Source organism: Cucurbita pepo, chromosome LG13 (assembly GCF_002806865.2).
Source record: "Cucurbita pepo subsp. pepo cultivar mu-cu-16 chromosome LG13, ASM280686v2, whole genome shotgun sequence".
Lineage (NCBI taxonomy): Eukaryota > Viridiplantae > Streptophyta > Magnoliopsida > Cucurbitales > Cucurbitaceae > Cucurbita > Cucurbita pepo.
In genome coordinates, this window is record NC_036650.1 from 6,149,675 (window position 1) to 6,163,822 (window position 14,148).

The 14,148-nt window shown below is 38.0% G+C and overlaps 3 protein-coding genes across 4 annotated transcripts; 2 read left to right on the top strand and 1 right to left on the bottom strand.

The window, feature by feature from the left end:
- The first annotated feature begins 3,354 nt into the window (after positions 1-3,354).
- LOC111808623 lies at positions 3,355-6,867 on the top strand. 2 transcript variants are annotated; one of them, XM_023694730.1, is made up of 10 exons: positions 3,355-3,721; positions 3,823-3,920; positions 4,027-4,279; positions 4,351-5,070; positions 5,142-5,396; positions 5,481-5,650; positions 5,729-5,805; positions 5,885-6,032; positions 6,119-6,268; positions 6,350-6,867. In XM_023694730.1, exons 1-10 carry the CDS (start codon positions 3,547-3,549, stop codon positions 6,590-6,592), a joined length of 2,289 nt encoding a protein of 762 aa, XP_023550498.1. In that variant the 5' UTR covers positions 3,355-3,546; the 3' UTR covers positions 6,593-6,867. The 2 variants fall into 2 exon arrangements, with proteins under 2 accessions (XP_023550498.1, XP_023550499.1); XM_023694731.1 differs by having other exon boundaries at positions 5,142-5,390.
- Positions 6,868-9,019: 2,152 nt separating this feature from the next.
- LOC111809287 (probable calcium-binding protein CML44) lies at positions 9,020-9,565 on the top strand. Its single transcript, XM_023695731.1, has one exon. The coding sequence runs from the start codon at positions 9,020-9,022 to the stop codon at positions 9,500-9,502; it is 483 nt and encodes a 160-aa protein (XP_023551499.1). The 3' UTR covers positions 9,503-9,565.
- Positions 9,566-10,228: 663 nt separating this feature from the next.
- On the bottom strand, positions 10,229-13,991 carry LOC111809408 (tetratricopeptide repeat protein 33). The gene is made up of 5 exons (XM_023695859.1): positions 13,671-13,991; positions 12,128-12,266; positions 11,644-11,675; positions 11,035-11,121; positions 10,229-10,623 (listed from the first exon to the last, which is right to left on the bottom strand). Exons 1-5 carry the CDS (start codon positions 13,914-13,916, stop codon positions 10,480-10,482), a joined length of 648 nt encoding a protein of 215 aa, XP_023551627.1. The 5' UTR covers positions 13,917-13,991; the 3' UTR covers positions 10,229-10,479.
- Between the last annotated feature and the right edge of the window lie 157 nt (positions 13,992-14,148).

The window sequence follows — 14,148 nt, forward strand, 5'->3', positions numbered from 1 at the left end:
TTTTTTTTTTTTTTTTTTTTTTTTTTTTTTTTTTTTTTTTTTTTTGTACCGACACTTATTTATATCGTCGGCAAGGATGTTACCGTTGACCGTTATTAAAAACCGGTCGGCGTTCTATAATCCTAACTTCATTATTTTATTATTTTATTTTATTCTCTTCATCTCTCCACTGCTAGCTAGTCCATTCCTTTTTTCTTCTTTGTTTTCCTTCGCGTTTAATCTGTTCACCGCCGCACCATCCTCGGAGCCACCGTGGTTGTCGGCGCGTGTGCATGGCGGTAAAGATTCTGCGGCGGAGATAGCCTGAACTCCCTCCATATTTAATGCTAGGGTTCTTGGTTGTCAACCCAATCTTCATAAGTTTTTTCATATTAATCTCAACTTATGCATGCTTCTTCGTATATTACTCGAGTTTTATGTTCGTTTTAATATCATAATTTTGTCTTAATTATGTTATTTTGATTTCTAGGGTCACCGATAAGAAACGGACTCTATGGGTCACCGTTTTTCGCATGGATCAATTAAAGAAAGAATCTTATAACGCTCGAGGCTCCGTGTCATAGTTCTTAGACAATTCTTTCGATGAAGTACATATTCAAAGAGAAATGTTATGTTCTTACATTACCACGTTCACAATTTTTTTTTTGTCAGGTAACTTGCTTGACATCTTGTTTTTTTTAATATTTTTTCTGACATTTTTCCGCGTTTGAAAAACATATATCTCAAGCTCACCGCTATCAGATATTGTTTCTTTAGATTTTTCCTTTCAGACTTCCCCTCAAGATTTGAAAATGCGTGTATTATGAATAGAATCTAGCTCTACTTCAACCAGTGTCTTGTACTATCCAATGATTGATTCTAATACTATTTGTAACTACTCAAGCCCACCACTAACATATGTTATCTGTTTTGACCCGTTACATATCGTCATCAGCCTCACAGTTTTAAAACGTGTCTACTAGGGAGATATTTCCACACCCTTATAAGAAATATTTTGTTTCCCTCTCCAACCCGACATAGGATTTCACAATGTCCAAACACACCACTAGCATACACGTTTTAAAATCGTGAGACTGATAACAGTACATAATAGGCCAAAACAGTGGACTTGAACGACAAGAGCAATTGTTAAGAATGAGAAATAGAATTGGGATCGAAGGTATGATATTCATATAAGTTTTAAATATGATACAAGCTAGCAATTAATACCTACTAACAACGAAAATATAAATTAATTAAATATTGAGAATAAAATAAAATATACTATAAATCAAAATATAAAGAGAAAAATATTAATATATAATATCTAAGATATATTCCATAAATAATATATTCTCTAAATATTATATCTCAACCGTAATGATATCATTTAATCACGAGATATTGGTTAATCATGGGGTTTAATAGTGATTAGGACTTAATTAAATTTAGATTTAAAATAATGGGTAATAGTTTTCATTATTTAAAAATAAAAATAAAATAAAAGGAAGTTGGAAATTAAATTAAATTAAATTAAATTAAATAAGAATAATTGGATTGTGATATGTGCACGTATCAAAGACTAAACTAGTTCCATAACATTAAAGTAATACCTAATTTAGAATATGGTACCAATTCTACTTCCAAACGTAACATTAATTTCAATTCAAGACCATATTTTAATTTCCTCCTAATTCTTGGTACCACCAAATTAGGACTAAACCATACCCGTCACGGAACTAATTCTATTGCCAAACACGCTATAATAGTCGGGTTACAAATTAACACTAATTATTAACGAACTTAATAATTTTGTCAAACATTAGCCCGACTGGAGCCTAATTGAACAACCGTAGTCATTTAGCTAGGTGGGTGGTCGTTGATCCAAATTTCGAACTGTTTGGAACAGGGTAAGTTTGTCGGGCAAGGTCGTTGGCTGTTGAGTTGCACTTCCGATGGGTGAGGAGGAAATTCTTAACCAATCTAACTTACTTCAATTGCTCTAGAGATGGATACCTTCAGTTCCAGGGTTGTTGTACTCGGAAATTAGGTCAAACAATATTGAGACAATAAATTCTCGAATACATACAATAGGGCTCGTAATGATCTTTGAAGAGATCACGAGGTACTGATAGTAAGAGAGAGAAACATATTTACCTCGTTCAAGAATAATTCTAACCCTCGTTTTTCCCAAACGAGATTTCTCATTTGCTGAGCTTCGGAACCTTAAAGAACTAGTTTGCGTGGTTTGACCTCCTCGACTTTGACTCTCCCGTGGCTTGGTCAACGGTGCAATCTATGGTGCCTCAAAGCCATCCCGCCCTCTTTCGCAACTAGATCGAGGACCCCATCTCTCTCGAGATAAAGCCCTTATTAATTTAGTAAAGTCAAAACTAAAAAACGAGAAATTAACCCGGTGCGATATTAAAATTATTATTAAAACAAAAAATTTCCATCTCAACAATAATTTATATATTTTTAAAAACTTTAAAAAGAATAATATTTATTAAAATATTTTGACTTTTCTCATTAAAGGGGACAATCAGGTTCGTTTGATTGCTTCGGATAACATATTCAGCTTTTGGAAGCGAAACTATGACGGCGGTCGGTGGCATTGATTGGAAGCGACGGCCCCACTGTTGTCGGATGCCCATTTATTTCAAAATTAAATAAAATATTATATTATATATATATACATATATATATATATATATATATATATATATAATTTAATTGAAAACTATATATTATAAGAAATAAATCTGCACGATTTGGAATAAATAAGATATATATATATATTTATGGGGAAATCGCGTTGGTATAATAAGTGAGTGAGATGGGCAATAATGATTCCCTCAATCAATTAATAAATACCTTATAACTAAAATATATACTATAGTTTTTATTTATTGATTTATTAATTGTTTAAATTTGAGATTAAAAAATTATTATTTTTATCCGATTTTCAATTTCATCGAATTAAATTTGGGATAAAATCTAGTAATTTCTAATATTTATTTAATTCCATTAATATACAAATTAACAAAAGAAAAATTAATTTTAATGCTTTTTAATTCAAAATTTAAATTAAAAATGGATATAATTTGACAAATTTAGACAATACAAATTGGCGAATTTAGTAATATATTTATGATAAATAAATAAATAAATTTCCAATTTTCATTCCCGAGAAAGAAAAAAAAAGTGGGTTAAAAGGGTATAAATGTAATTGTAAAGTGTAACACTATAGTTGAATCACAATTTACATGGTTGGGATAATTTTGACTAAAATAGGAGCGGATGTAGGCGAACATTTCTCATTTGGATTCAATTTTTATTTTATTTAATATTTAATTTCTTTTTTAAGCCACTTTCTCGGCTGGTTTGCGAACTTGAAAAGCGATCAAACTATCGCATGCTTTACCACAAACCCGTCTCTCTCGATGCTTTTGATCGTATAAAAATTTAAATAAACCAGAAATGGTCCTCTCCCACCGGCGAATCGACGACCACGACGGAGCTTGACGGACAGGTACTCAAAATTGTGGCTCAATTTCGACTTTCAACATGAAATTGCTCCAAAATGGGGTCGCCGTCGAGCCACTTCCAGTTAATTGCGGCCGGACTGTGTTGGTGGGCATGAAATTGGACTCTCATAGTAGAGAGTTGTTGACTTGGGCTTTGGTTAAGGTCGCTCAGCCTGGTGACCTTGTGATCGCTCTTCATGTTCTTGGTAACGATGGTGAGTTCAGGGTTTGAATTCTTGATGTGGGTAGGTGGGATTTTCGAGTTTTGTTGAATGTTTTAGTGATTTTGATCGATTTTGTGAAATGGGTTCTGTAGAAATTGTGAATCAAGATGGGAAATCTTCGCTTCTTTCTCTTGTAAAAGCGTTTGATTCTGTGTTGGCTGTTTATGAAGGCTTCTGTAACTTGAAGCAGGTTTAATGTTCTTCCCATTTTGTCGATGCTAATTGATATCTCTTTGAATTTGATTTCTAATTTGGGGGTTCTCTTTCGAAACAATTTGGAATCGTTTTTTTGGTAGGTGGATCTGAAGCTCAAAATCTGCAGAGGAGCATCGGCAAGGAAGATCTTAGTTCGTGAAGCGAAATCGTATCGTGCTACGAACGTGATTGTTGGGACTGCTCGTAAGCTTCACAAAATCCGTTCATCGACTTCCGTTGCCAAATACTGCGCCAGAAAGTTACCCAAGGATTTTTGGGTACTCGCTGTTCATAATGGGAAGGTGATGTTCGAACGAGAGGGCTGTTCAGTGGCGGCCATAGGCGACTGCCAAGGTATCATGGGTGTTCTTCATTTGATGTCTTTGTGTTCTTCTGTTGAGTTTTGATTTATGCAAAATTTTCAGGAAAAGATGAACAACGCCAGAGCAATTTGCTCTGTGCAGTTTATGGATCGTCTGGTAGCCCTCACAAAGTTCAAAGGGGTGAGAGTTTTGCTTCTCTGTTGGCGAGGGACGGCGGTACTCTGGGAATTGGTAAGGATTCTGTCCAGGGATTAGCCAAAGCCATAATTGTCGGTACCGATAAACAGAACTGCTCGATTTGTGGATCGGAGTCGACTTCTGTGGAGCAATCTGCTGATATATCCTCTGGTGATGGAGATAAACATGATGAATCTTTGGCTATAGTTCCAGTACATAATGTTGAGGTAGCGTTAAGCTCGATTACTAATTTGATTAAGCAATTGCCTGAAGTGAAACCCGGTTGGCCTCTGCTTCGACATGTCGATCAGTCAGGTCAATCGGATCGACAACGTTCTTCCGATCGATCGATGGCTAAGAAAATCTCTGTAGTTCAATGGGCAATGAGGTTGCCTAGCCGATCTCCGCCTTACCCTGCTGCTTTGGATTATAAAACTAATACCTCTGATCAATATTTGGGTCTTGATGGGGAAAATGGAGCTATGGTTCTTGTGGGTTCTGAACCAGTGACATCTCTGCTCTCCCCGGAGTCTTGTTCGGAAACCTCACCGAAAGAATTGGAAGGTTTTCACGAGAAATACTCGTCGACTTGTAGATTGTTTACTTATCATGAACTCGTTACAGCGACATCGAATTTCTTACCTGGTATGTCTTGTTTCTTCCATGACTTGTAAATTTCGTGTTGTCTTCTAACGATTAGATCCTTATTTTTTCAGAAAATTTGATTGGGAAAGGAGGAAGCAGCCAAGTTTACAGAGGTTGTCTTCCTGATGGCAAGGAGGTTGCTGTGAAGATCTTGAAGCCATCAGAAGACGTTCTAAAGGAGTTCGTAGTCGAAATCGAGACCGTTACCTCCTTAAGCCATAAGAACATCATATCCCTTTTGGGATTTTGCTTTGAAAATAGCAAGTTCTTGTTGGTTTATGATTTTCTCTCAAGAGGAAGTCTTGAAGAAATCCTTCACGGTACTCGTAAGTCCTAACTCTGTTTTTTTCGTCTCGAGAACTAGCAACCGTCCCCTGCTAAAGCGTTACTATCCATGAATTTTATGTTAGTTGAACTAGGAAATGGAAAGAATCCAAATGCATTTGGTTGGAATGAAAGATTCAAGGTAGCTGTTGGTGTAGCTGAGGCGTTGGATTATCTCCACGACGATGCTCAGCATGTGATCCATAGGGATGTTAAATCGTCGAACGTTTTGTTATCTGATGATTTCGAACCGCAGGTGATGTACTAGTAGACATGATTCTATATGTACTAAGCTTCTAGATTGATACTCATTATATCTGTTTTCGTAATTCAGTTATCAGATTTCGGGCTCGCTAAACAGGCATCGAACTCGTCGCACGTAACGTGTACAGACGTTGCAGGAACCTTCGGGTTTGTATCTCTAAATCTTCTGAAGTGTTTTGGTCTGTGATGTAATTTTTTGTTTAAATGTTACTGCTCTTTGTTGCAGTTACCTAGCTCCTGAGTATTTCATGTATGGCAAGGTAAATGACAAGATCGATGTCTATGCTTATGGCGTGGTACTCCTCGAACTTCTTTCCGGGAGAAAACCGATAAGCACCGAGTATCCGAAAGGCCAAGAAAGCTTGGTCATGTGGGTATGTCTTCTGAACTCGTAGAACTCGATCGTTGCTGAATTAGTTATGGACGTTTTCCATTCTCAAATGAAAATCATATCATCCAGGCAAAGCCAATTTTAATCGACGGGAAGGTATCTCAATTACTCGATCCTAGCTTGGGAGGTAACTACGACGAGGACGAGATGGAGCGTGTAATTCTTGCAGCGAGCCTTTGTATCAGACGCGCCCCACGAGCTAGGCCTCCAATGAGCCTTGTAAGTTGATAAAAGAAATCGATTTGTTCTCATGTCTCGAAACTCGACGATGAATTTATGCGTGGTTCGATTCGATTACAGGTTGTAAAACTTCTCCAAGGTGATGTAGATGTAACCAAATGGTCAAGGCAACAGATGAATGGTGTAGGGGATTGTAACACTGTAGATGATGAAGTATGTCCACGATCCGATATCCAATCACATCTCAACGTTGCGCTGCTCGACGTCGACGATGACTCGCTCTCCTTGAGCAGCGTCGAGCAGAGTATCTCATTGGAGGAGTATTTGCAAGGCAGATGGAGCCGTTCGTCGAGTTTCGACTAAGATGCGCCGAACCGCAACCCGGGTAGCTTGAGGAGTGACATCAATTCGGTATATTCATGGGTTGAATGGGTGAAGGATGAGAGGATGTTTGTGATGTGCCCTCCTCCCTCCATTTCAGGCTCCTTTTGGTTGATTATCATAACAGATTATGAACATAAACTTCATTAAACATTGGTAATAATAAAAGAGCACAGCAGTTTTGTTTCAAGTAAACGACATGAGTTCTACAAAATAAAGTCGTCTCGGTCACAATTGAGGTGATCTAGCTTGTTCGATATGAGTTCTTTCCGTCTTTTTGAAGACTATTTGTTTATACAAAGACAAGTTGATCCAAGCGTATACGCCATTGATATCAAATATCTAAATCAGTTCAACTATGTTCAAATTTAAGATAGAGAACGTCGATTATTGTAAGAGATCTATTAGGGTACGGGAGAAGTCATAAAGTTAGGGTTGATAGCGACGTACATTTGGTTAAAGTGAGTGTGTGTGGTGAAGCATTATTGAGTATGAGACACAAGAAGGGGAGGGGCCCGACTGAGGAGGTCGGTGCGCCATGTTTTTTCTTCCCCACCGACGCAAATTAATTCGTCTTTTTTTTTTTTTTTTTCTGTCAAAGTTGTAATAAATGATGTCTAAATAATATAGTTTTGAAAAAAAAAATATATATATATATATGTATTTTTATTTTTGGGAGAAAATAGAATTTATTATTATTATTATTAGTGGGGTTATTCCTTTTGCAAGAAGCTGAGGAGGTGGGTGTGGGGAGTGGACAGTGGACAGACAACAAAAGGACGACTTCGATAAACCTAATAAAGTCTTGGTTCCATTATTTTTAAGTTGTAATGTCGGTGTCACAATCATATATTCTATTCAAAATATATACACTAAACTTGGATCTTCATATATATATATATATATGGGCTTTTGGGCTTTAAGTGGATTAGCCCTATCAATTCACTTCGAGCCATTCTTTGATTGGATCTGATCGGACTAAAAATGGGGTTCTCTGTAGATTCTACTGCACTCAAATGGAGATGTTTATTTACTCTGCACGACTTGTCTCAATCGGAGTAGAGAACTCTTGTTTAAATGGAGAATGGAAAAGGAAGTGGGAAGATATTTTTTTTCATGTTTAGGGATCATATATTCACCACGATCCATACTAGATCTGACCAACTGCCCATCTTACTTTCTCTACGTTCTTGATAGGCCATCTTTGTCTCAGTAGAGTCTTTCAGTGGCATGTTTTGGTCATNATCAAGCTGTTCGCAAGGGCCAACTTGATCCTCTTCCCCAGGGATCCCAGATGAGGGAACCCTAAGAGAGCCGCCGACTCCAACTACCGTCCATGTACGATCCATACTAGATCTGACCAACTGCCCATCCTACCTCCTCTACGTTCTTGACAGCCCATCTTTGTCTCAGTAGAGTCTTTCAGTGGCATGTTTCGGTCCTCTTCCCCATTACTTAGAAAAAGTGAGCCACCGGTTCAGGTACAAGATACTATCATTACCGCCTGGACAATTAGACATCCAACCCGTAATCGCAACGACCCTCAAGAGCGGAGCTCTACCAACTGAGCTATATCCCCCCGAGCCAAGTGGGGTCTAGACTCCAGATCTGCCAACTCAAAATATTGCAGCTGCGGTTAGATTTACTCCAAGTTTGTTGTGTGACTAAAGTAGCTCCTATTTTTTAATCGGACAAGATGAGATGGTATTTATTAGCCGGTGAAATTGGGTATCTTTCAAATCTTATTATACCCTTGCCCAATATAACGACATGTTCGAAACTTGACCCATAACTCTTCGTGTCGAGAAAGGGGTGTAAGCCCACCTCAAAATGACCCTCACTTGGCTTGTGTTCATTCTCAAAACCGCCTTCTTAATGTCCACCACATCTATATTCTATGTTATATTTCCTTTTGACTCTTGGAAATTTCCAGGAACATGTGCCTAGCTAACATCTCCCCAACACTTTTCAACTAAATTACGAACGCCAACGTAGTAGGTGTTAGTAATCATTTCGAATTAGAATGAGTTCAGAGATAACTTTTTAAAAACGTTCGATTAGATCATACTCGAAGCATTTAGTTCATGTCACTTTTAGTAGATACCGACACAAATTTGAACTTAACCAAAAATTTCAATCCCTCGTCGTGTCTATTACTCGTCCATGAAATTCGATCATTATTTGACCAAAATATCTCCAAATTTTGTATAAATTCTCAACTCGATAACCAATGGACAATATTAGAGCTGACCATTGACTTTCCAATAGGATGAAGACTTGTACGGTAACGTTGACAACGACAGTAGAAACTTCTAGCAAATTTCCCCAATACCCATTGATTTTTAAAATTCTCCCTTTGATTTGCCTATAAAATCTGCACCCGGCGGCTAACCCAATAACCCAATAACCATGGCTCTTCCTATTAGCTCAAACGACTTGCTCAGGATCTTCAACAGGCTCGACAAGAACAAGGATGGCCTCATTTGCGTACAGGAGCTCAAGTGGCTCCTAGACACCATTGGCATCCAATTGACCATGGAGGAGTTGGAGTCGTTTCTCGAGAAACCGAGCCTTGACTTCGATGAGTTCTTGTTCTTTTACGAGTCCATATCGAAGCAAAATAAAGGCGAGTGCAAGGGTGGGTTGGTTGATGAGCATGGAGATGAAGAGGAAGATGTGGAGATTGTATATATGGCTTTTAAAGTGTTTGATGTGAACGGTGATGGCTTCATTTCTTGCGAGGAGCTCGAAAACGTGCTGTCGAGACTTGAGCTTTGGGATGCAAATAGAAGCGAGGTTGATTGTAGAAGCATGATTCGAGCTTATGACACCAATTTGGATGGGAAGCTGGATTTTGAGGAGTTTATGAATATGATGTTGTTCACAAACTAGTTCTTGTTTTAATTTGATCTCGATTCGATTAGTTAGAAAATATAAAGGTTTGCTCCCTTAATTTTGATCTGATGAGTAAGATGAATTTTTTAATAAAGAAATTTATTTTTAGTAAAAGTGAAGAAAATGAAATTTTAATAAATTTAGAATGCTGACGTCAATATGACAAAAAAAAATTAATTGGCACACCAAACTCTCACAAATGTAATAATATAGTGATAATAATAATAAATTGATCGTGGGCTTGACGTGGGCTTCGTGGACGTGGGATGGGCCGGCCGAGGATACTGGGCTGTGGTGCATCTTGCTGGATCATGGGCTTGATGTGGGCTTCCTGGACGTGGGAGTTGGGCCGGCCGAAGATACTGGGCTGTGGTGCTCTTGCTGGATCACGGACTTGATGTGGGCTTCGTGGACGTTGGAGTTGGGCCGGCCTAAGATACTGGGCTGTGGTGCTTCTTGCTGGATCATGGGCTTGACGTGGGCTTCCTGGACGTGGGAGTTGGGCCGGCTGAGGATACTCGCTAAGCCGCGAATCTGATTGGGCTTCATGCATGCATCTGGGCTAGCTCTGGACCGTGGGCTGCGTCTGGCATGGATTTCTAGTTCGTGGGTTGAGTTCTTCGTATGGCTGGCCCGCTGCTTAGGTAACACTGGGTTTCGAATCAGGGTTCAACCCGACCCGAGTTCTCTTCCTCTTGGTAAAGAATCAATTCATTACAAAATTGACCATACACTAACATAACATATTAAAAGTCAATGCTTCAATTGTCGTTGAATATATATACACAATTATTAAAACGGACATTTTGAAAGAAAACTATACATTCACATGGTATTTAGTAACTACTTGTAAACTATCTGCGATTTCAATGAATTTAGGAGGTACACGCTGCTTTTGGCCATGGGGGAAACTCTAGCTATGCATTAAGAACCTAAATTACAAACTTCATCCTATTCCTTTTCAGATTACACTTTCATAAACCGTCAACGTTGTTCAACTTATCTCCCACAAAATAACGATTTTCAGAACTGCTTAACCCAGCTGAATGGAGCTGTTTTCGCCGCTTTATTAGATGCGTTGCAGTTTTTCGATCGTCTTGGGCATCCCCAGAATCAGGCTGTGCACAACAGAAATTTTTACTTCACCATAAAATATGTGGGATCGAGAAAACAAATCAATGTCTTATAGAGCAAAGCTTTAATGGACTTTGACCGTAAGTTATAAGGGCTTTTGGGAATAAATCGTGTTTCTCAACTTTAAATTCAGTAATGAACAATCAGGCCGAAGAGGGAGCTGGTTGGACGATAAATGATGCAAGAGCTTTTGACTGAGCCTAGCATCCAAAATGGTTGGTATATTAACAATCGAAACTGTCACCATTTATAAAGTTTCTTTGGGAAACTATTATGAAGGCTAGATTTTAACTGACCGTGCAAGTATACTAGACAGATCGATCGTGTCAGGACAAGGAATGCAGTGTAAATACTAGTATAAATACAAAATGATGAACCAGGCAAAATCACTGTACCTTAATGGCCAATGCTCTGTCAAAGCTCTCTATAGCACTATCAGGTTCCCCAAAGTTTAACTGTGCTCTACCAAGAGTGATCCACGCCTGATTGTATTCAAAATCAAAAGAGACAAGAAATCAGTTGAGAAACTAACAAATGAGTCTAGCTTCTTCACATTTACTGAACATAGGTCAACAGCACGATGAATGAGGAAATTTTAAAAGGTTTAAAGTTCTCGGCAAATCAGCTCAAGAAGGAAAGGTCGTCGGCTAGAAAATTGTTTACTGCTTACTAGAGACATCCAAAGCAAAACAAGCTTATCTTGGATGGGAAATCCAAGAAAGGTATTAAAACATTGAATCTATAAGTGTGTGTAAACTTCCCATAATAGAGCAATGTGTCATTGGTCTGCGAGAGAAATAGATCTAAATGGTTCTATCCAACTATATGGATCCAATGAATACCAGACTCAAGTTCCCAACAGAAAATAGGCAATTAAATGGATAGAATCCCCCAAGACAAAACACATGGAAGACGAAAAAGAAGGCCCGATGTTTTCAAAGATAGAGTAAAAGGTGTAGCAGGAAATATTAATATTGTACTGACAGTCTAAGAGTTAGTTGTACCTCAGCCCATGACGGATCTAAGTCAGTAGCTCCTGCAATGTAGAATTCAGAAATAGATATTTCAACTTCAAGGGCATGAAGATTTGATGTTATTTTAATAATAGATTTAAATGGAATACTCAAATATAGGCCATCATATAAAATAAATAAAACAAAAAAAAAATGTGGAAAAGCAAGTTCCTTACAACAACAAAAAAGAATAACAAAAGGTATGGCTTAATCACCCAGATCATAAACAAAATGTCATTTTATGAGGTATCTTATTCTGATCATTTTATGAGGTAACTTGTGGGAGAGAGGGGAAGCTCTAGAATTCTTCCCTTGACATTGTACTTCATTAATCAATAAACCCAGTTCATATCACCATGCATATACCCTATAGACCGATCACGGATCACCTAAGTCATTTCAATATAGAGCTTACCGACCAATATGAAAAATCTTAGACAATGGAAACAGTAAAAGGTAATTGAAAGCAACATACTGGTTGCTGCCTTCAAAGCACCCCAAGCTTCCCCAATCTCAAGTAGAACTTGTGACTTTTGTTCATGTAAAACTGCATTTTCAGGCATCAAGGTAAGAGCAGTCTCCCATTTTCCCAGAGCTTCCCGTAATTTCCCATTCTGAAAAAAGAAAAAGCACATGGCCTTGGAGTATAATCAAAATATTTAACATCCAAATGTCAATGCATGAGGACAATTTCTATAACTGCAACATAAACGAAGGATAACCGACAGGCTTCATTTTTAAGTCGATTCTCCTAGTAAAAACCAACCCAAAGGTTCGTGAGCAAGCCCATATTTGAATAAAAATGAACCAAACAGTCAGTATGATCCGAAGCAAATAGTAATATTTCAATGCCAAATAGTCACTATGATCTGAATCATCTAGATACATGTTCAACTGGAAACATTCTTGTTCGACAAAAGATTTCGTAATAAACCTCTGGTATAATACAACGCATTCAAATATACAAATGGCTTCTCGACTTCTCCTTAGACGTACCTTCTACCTTCTTTCTTATAATAGTTCGAGTGCAAATACCATAACTTCAAGTGAAAATTCGTGAGAATGAAAACCATTGCATCATTGCATGTGTTAAAGTATAAAAATAAATACAAATGCATACGGAAATGGAAATGGAAATAAGTAAGCTTTTCAAAGACGTGTTTCCCTCGCCCATTACCTAATTTTGGGAGGAAAGTGTGTCACTAATGTGCCATATTTGTGCCTTTTTTCATTCTTCGATAAATGATTTACATCTGTATCAATATCTCATATATTGTAAACCATTCAAATCACGGAAGGCAAATAAAAGTACCAGTTACCGCAAACATAAAATAAACACCATAATTTACTCATTTAACAGCTGCAAACGGTTTCTTCCCAAAACAAATCCTCTGCAAATGGTCCTTCAGAGGTGTGGTTCCATATACTGGAATCATAATTTGCACCGTAAACCAAGGGTTCATTTGCTATTAGGTTTGTTTTATTGTTTCAGTGTGTTAGTAATAAGCAAATCAAAAGGCTTCTCCCGAGATAGAGGATCAAGATGTCAAGTATGCAAGAAATTTCAATTCAAACCAATGCAAGATCCAAAATTAGTCATTGTTTTCAAAGTGATACACAAATTTCTCTTCCCTAGATAGCCGCCTCCCTGTTTCAACAGTATCCTATAGCTTTGGGCTGATGATGTTCCGAACAAATTGTTCGTGAAGATTTTCTGTTGTTGCATTGCAAGAAACAACGCATACGATTGGGAGATGTTTTCTCGAATATTACCAGTGTGATTCATAAATGAAAACTCGGTGACCACACACCAGCAAGGTTTTTGCAGCGCAATTATTTTCTCTTCAATTCAACTCAGGAAGTTATCATTCTCTCCGATAAAACATTTCAAATTTAAAATTCAAAATTAGATACTGTTCTTAAGTACAATTGAGAACAGAAAGTAGTAGCTAAACAATTTTCCAACGGAAATGCCATAACAAATTCAGGTCAAATTTGTTGAAGGAAAACACACGCACCTCGGCAAGCGTATTGCCTTGATCCCGAAATGATTCCGCGAGACGCTTGAGGTCTGAAAACGAACTTTCTGAAGCTCCATCCTCTCTCCGGTCTACCGCCTTAACGTCTATTTCATTATCTTGGCGATTAACCCTACCATCTTCTTCCACCTCGCCAGGAACCTCAAAAGGAAGATTTGAACGGCTTGAAATTGCCGTGAAAGATCGCTTCTTACTATTGCCCTTGTTCTTCCATGTGAGCTTCATCGTCTTCTCGAACCCTCGATCGAACAGGGTAAAGTATACAGAGCTTTTTCGTATTCGGAACGAACGGGCAGGTTCTCGGTCAATTTCAGAGCCCGATCCGGACTAATACTCCGGGTCGGATCTAAATTCATGGGCTATTTACCCACATGCCCATTCTATTGGTTTCAAGAGAAGCCTCCCCTAATTTTGTAGGGATTAATTTTTAAAACTTTAATATAATGTTTACAAACAA

Bases quoted from the DNA above. Each gene is read 5' to 3' on its own strand.
- LOC111808623 (XM_023694730.1), top strand. From the start codon at position 3,547: ATGAAATTGCTCCAAAATGGGGTCGCCGTCGAGCCACTTCCAGTTAAT. The intron at 3,722-3,822 runs GTGAGTTCAGGG...TGGGTTCTGTAG, and splicing joins TCATGTTCTTGGTAACGATG to AAATTGTGAATCAAGATGGG. The intron at 5,397-5,480 runs GTAAGTCCTAAC...ATTTTATGTTAG, and splicing joins AGAAATCCTTCACGGTACTC to TTGAACTAGGAAATGGAAAG.
- LOC111809287 (XM_023695731.1), top strand. From the start codon at position 9,020: ATGGCTCTTCCTATTAGCTCAAACGACTTGCTCAGGATCTTCAACAGG.
- LOC111809408 (XM_023695859.1), bottom strand. From the start codon at position 13,916: ATGAAGCTCACATGGAAGAACAAGGGCAATAGTAAGAAGCGATCTTTC. The intron at 12,267-13,670 runs GTGCGTGTGTTT...TTCTTTTTTCAG, and splicing joins AAGGCAATACGCTTGCCGAG to AATGGGAAATTACGGGAAGC. The intron at 10,624-11,034 runs GTACAGTGATTT...TGTTGTGCACAG, and splicing joins ACAGAGCATTGGCCATTAAG to CCTGATTCTGGGGATGCCCA.